Genomic DNA, 5,000 nt, shown 5'->3' with positions numbered 1-5,000 from the left:
TAAATGTAGGTATTGTGATATAAACCGAGTCCGTTCTACAGTTTCTCATTAGACTGAATGAATAACCGACTCTAAATGTAGGTATTGTGATATAAACCGAGTCCGTTCTACAGTTTCTCATTAGACTGAATGAATAACCGACTCTAAATGTAGGTATTGTGATATAAACCGAGTCCGTTCTACAGTTTCTCATTAGACTGAATGAATAACCGACTCTAAATGTAGGTATTGTGATATAAACCGAGTCCGTTCTACAGTTTCTCGTTAGGCTGAATGAATAACCGACTCTAAATGTAGGTATTGTGATATAAACCGAGTCCGTTCTACAGTTTCTCATTAGACTGAATGAATAACCGACTCTAAATGTAGGTATTGTGTAGAAGGCTGTAGGTTGTGTTCTTCAGTATCAACACAGCTGCAGAAGAACATATTTATAGGTGGAGCCTGGACAGGGAAATTATCAAAGACATCCTAAACAGAATCAACTGTGTTAGAGCAGGGAGAACCCTAAACTGAGAAAGTAATCAGCGTGGGCCACTAGAGAAAAGAGTAAAATAGGTGTCTTAACTGAATCATTATGAAAGCCTGAAGTAGCTTAAACTGAATCACAACAGTAGTCTAAACTGAGTCAAGGCAGTAGTCTAAACTGAGTCAAGGCAGTAGTCTAAACTGAGTCAAGGCAGTAGTCTAAACAATCAAGGCAGTAGTCTAAACTGAATCACAACAGTAGTCTAAACTGAATCACAACAGTAGTCTAAACTGAGTCAAGGCAGTAGTCTAAACTGAATCAAGGCAGTAGTCTAAACTGAATCACAACAGTAGTCTAAACTGAATCACAACAGTAGTCTAAACTGAGTCAAGGCAGTAGTCTAAACTGAATCATGACAGTAGTCTAAACTGAGTCAAGGCAGTAGTCTAAACTCAATCACTGCAGTAGTTTAAACTGAATCCGTACAATAGCCTAAACTGGACAAATTTAGACTAAACCCAATCACTGCAGTAGCCTAAACTGAATCACTGCAGTAGCCTAAACCGAATCACTACAGTAGCCTAAACTGAATCACTACAGTGGTCTAAACTGAATCACTACAGTGGTCTAAACTGAATCACTAAAGTAGTTTAAACTGAATCAGTGCAATAGTTTAAACTCAATCAGTGCAATAGTTTAAACTGAATCACTGCAGTAGTTTAAACTGAATCAGTGCAGTAGTGTAAACTGAATCACTAAAGTAGTTTAAACTGAATCAGTGCAATAGTTTAAACTGAATCAGTGCAATAGTTTAAACTGAACCACTGCAGTAGTTTAAACTGAATCAGTGCAATAGCCTAAACCGAATAAATTTAGACTAAACCCAATCACTGCAGTGGTCTAAACTCAATCACTGCAGTGGTCTAAACTGAATCAGTGCAGTAGTTTAAACTGAATCAGTGCAATAGTTTAAACTGAATCACTGCAGTAGTTTAAACTGAATCAGTGCAATAGCCTAAACCGAATAAATTTAGACTAAACCCAATCACTGCAGTGGTCTAAACTCAATCACTGCAGTGGTCTAAACTGAATCAGTGCAGTAGTTTAAACTGAATCAGTGCAATAGTTTAAACTGAATCACTGCAGTAGTTTAAACTGAATCACTGCAGTAGTTTAAACTGAATCAGTGCAGTAGTTTAAACTGAATCAGTGCAGTAGTTTAAACTGAATCAGTGCAGTAGTTTAAACTGAATAAATTTAGACTAAACCCAATCACTGCAGTAGTCCAAATGTAATCACTTAGAGCCTAAACAGAATCAGAGACCTGAAGTGAATCACTATAGTAGTCTAAACTGAATCACTATGAATCAATTAATTGACCCGATCATTATGAATCAGTATTAAATCGGATGTGCATCACTTCAAACTGGGTTGAGGGAGGGCATGCTGGGTAAAGGGAAAGGCATGCTGGGGGAAAAGCTCACTGTGTGATTTATACTATACCTACATCACAGCTGGGGGTCAGCTATCCCACGGCACCTCCTCACTCACAGACTGACAGGGCAATACACGAGAGGCACTTTAACACATGTACAGTACATAACACACACACACACACACACACACACACACATACACACACACACACTTTCATCTACCAAAGACACACACACACACACACACACATTCATCTACCAAATACAAACACACACACACACACACACACACACACACTTTCATCTACCAAAGACAAACACACACACACACACTTTCATCTACCAAAGACACACACACACACACACACACACACTTTCATCTACCAAAGACAAACACACACACACACATTCATCTACCAAATACAAACACACACACTTTCATCTACCAAAGACAAACACACACACTCACACACACACTTTCATCTACCAAAGACACACACACACACACACACACTTTCATCTACCAAAGACAAACACACACACACACTTTCATCTACCAAAGACAAACACACACACACACTTTCATCTACCAAAGACACACACACACACACACACATTCATCTACCAAAGACACACACACACAGACACTTTCATCTGCCAAAGACACACACACACACACACACACACAGACACACACTTTCATCTACCAAAGACACACACACACATTCATCTACCAAAGACACACACACATTCATCTACCAAAGACGCACACACACACACACACACACACACACACACACACACACAAAGAGATGCACACAGACACTTTCATCTACCAAAGACACACACACACACACACACTTTCATCTACCAAAGACACACACACACACACACACACATCTACCAAAGACACACAAACACCACTTTTAGTATCTCTGAGGCATTTTTAGGACACTAAGCCCTCACCTTTGATCTGACTCCACGGACCTGCCTGGAAAGAGCTGAGCGTTCCTTCTTCAGGAAGTCCGGGTTACTCTTTGACTTCATGATATCTGCAACACAAAAGCAGTACATTTCCCCTGGCCTTCACTGGGCTAATGAAGAACGTCCTGGAGATGGTTCTGTACAGACCCTTTTTGGTGCAATCCAGAACCATACAACACACTCCTCATCAATCTTAATCTTAGTCACGACGCAAAGAACCCTTTAATCATGGAAAGAGTTCACTGAGAGTTTCTGGTTCTATATAGAACCATCTTATTTAAATGTGTAATCTATATATATAAATAGAGTTATACAAAGCCGGTCATTTATGCAACATGTTTTTATTCTGTTTTAAATATTGAAATTCTTTTTAATCATTTATGATCTCACTGTTCAGGAGGTGGATGATAAAATGTATATTAAAGTGTTAAGTTCAATGTTTAGTTAAAAACAGTATTAAGCAGTATTAAACAGTTTTTGCTCAAATCCGATCTCTCTGACTCGACGGTTCACAATCGTTTAGGTCAGTGATTCAAATCTGTCATTAATGTGATGAACCGGCCTGAGAAAGCAAAGCAGCCAGCCGTGGTCGAGGGAAGTGAATTTCAATCTTTTTTGCCCCCAGTTTATAGTAAAGTTATAGTATAGTATCGTATAGTATCGTATCGTATAGTATCATATAGTATCGTATTGTATAGTATCATATAGTATAGTACAGTAGAGTATCGTATAGTATAGTATAGTATCATATCGTATAGTATAGTACAGTATAGTATCGTATAGTACAGTATAGTATCGTATAGTATCGTATAGTATTGTTTCATATATTATAGTATAGTACAGTATAGTATCGTATAGTACAGTATAGTATCGTATAGTACAGTATAGTATCGTATAGTATTGTTTCATATATTATAGTATAGTACAGTATAGTATCGTATAGTACAGTATAGTATCGTATAGTACAGTATAGTATCGTATAACATCGTATAGTATAATACAGTATAGTACAGTATAGTATCGTATAGTACAGTATAGTATCGTATAACATCGTATAATATAATACAGTATAGTATCGTATCGTATAGTATCGTGATATACACCAGCACCTCCTGTGCAAAACTCCATGTCCATGTGGAAATATCTTCGCTTTTTTATTTGTTTATAATTCCTTATTTTGTTATTCTTTGTGAAGAAAACTTTATATTTTTTACTTGATTTTTTATGTTTAGTTTTAATATATATTGTCTGCACAGTAACAAGTAACAAACTGTAAAAACCTTGTTAAGAACTTAAAGTGAATGACCTGCTTGTTGATTCTCTTGTTACTTCTTCTCTTTTCTTAAGTGCATTTCTGTCCCTTCGCTGCTGTAACACTGAGAATGTCCCCGTTGTGGGACTAATAAAGGACTACCTGATCTTATGTGTGAAAGGGGCTTGTGTGTGTGTGTGTGTGTGTGTGTGGTGGTCCCTCACCATATCCGGGTGTAACAGCGCCCCCGTCTGTGTCTCTCTCGCCCAGCGCCTCTGTGGCTGCCAGCAGCTTCTCTCTCAGTTTACTGATATCACAGTCTGCTTTGGCCCTGACGATGCTCAGCTCCGTGTAGATGTCTTTATACTTATCAGACGCGTACTTCTTATCCTGAACACGCACACAAACACGAGCACACACAGCACGGACACGGCGCGGAGTTACTTCTCACTCCGCAACAAAACACCCGTTTTACACTGTTAACTATCTACAGCGCTGTGTGAGAGTTTCAGGCGTCTAATCTAATATTTAACCAGTTTCCCTCAGGGAGTTCATCACAATATACATTAGAATAAAGTCGTATTCATAATTCAGATAAACAGAAAAACAGTAAACAGTAACAAGAATTTCTCGGGTCCATATTTTTCCTGGACACCTTCACAGCCGCCACAGAGACTCGTTAATATCATCAATTACATCATGAGCTCAATTTACTGAGCACTGATTGGTCAAACCAGGAGCTGCTTTTTAACTACAGATAATACTGGACTTCCTCGAGGAGCGGCTTGGAGATGGTTAAACACACACACTCACATCCAGAACATCACTGTTTATTATATATATATATAAAATTAATGTT

At 38.3% G+C, this 5,000-nt stretch overlaps 1 protein-coding gene across 7 annotated transcripts in view; it reads right to left on the bottom strand.

The window, feature by feature from the left end:
- Window positions 1–5,000, bottom strand: part of si:ch73-103b11.2 (early endosome antigen 1) — a 145,206-nt gene that overhangs the window by 7,061 nt on the left and 133,145 nt on the right. For 6 of the 7 annotated variants that reach the window (XR_005130081.1, XM_037536960.1, XM_037536961.1 and 3 more), the window contains 2 exons: window positions 4,366–4,531; window positions 2,872–2,957 (listed from right to left, as the gene is read on the bottom strand). Coding sequence is in view for 6 of the 7 variants with exons in the window: in XM_037536960.1 (XP_037392857.1) it covers window positions 2,872–2,957; window positions 4,366–4,531 (252 nt within the window). In the remaining variant the exon portion in view is untranslated. Of the gene's footprint in view, window positions 1–1,976; window positions 2,024–2,871; window positions 2,958–4,365; window positions 4,532–5,000 lie in introns of all 7 variants that reach the window. The other variant, XM_037536962.1, reaches the window with a different exon arrangement.

The sequence above is a fragment of the Pygocentrus nattereri genome, chromosome 3, assembly GCF_015220715.1.
Source record: "Pygocentrus nattereri isolate fPygNat1 chromosome 3, fPygNat1.pri, whole genome shotgun sequence".
In the NCBI taxonomy this organism is placed as follows: Eukaryota; Metazoa; Chordata; class Actinopteri; order Characiformes; family Serrasalmidae; genus Pygocentrus; species Pygocentrus nattereri.
This window is presented reverse-complemented; position numbering and strand designations above follow the sequence as displayed.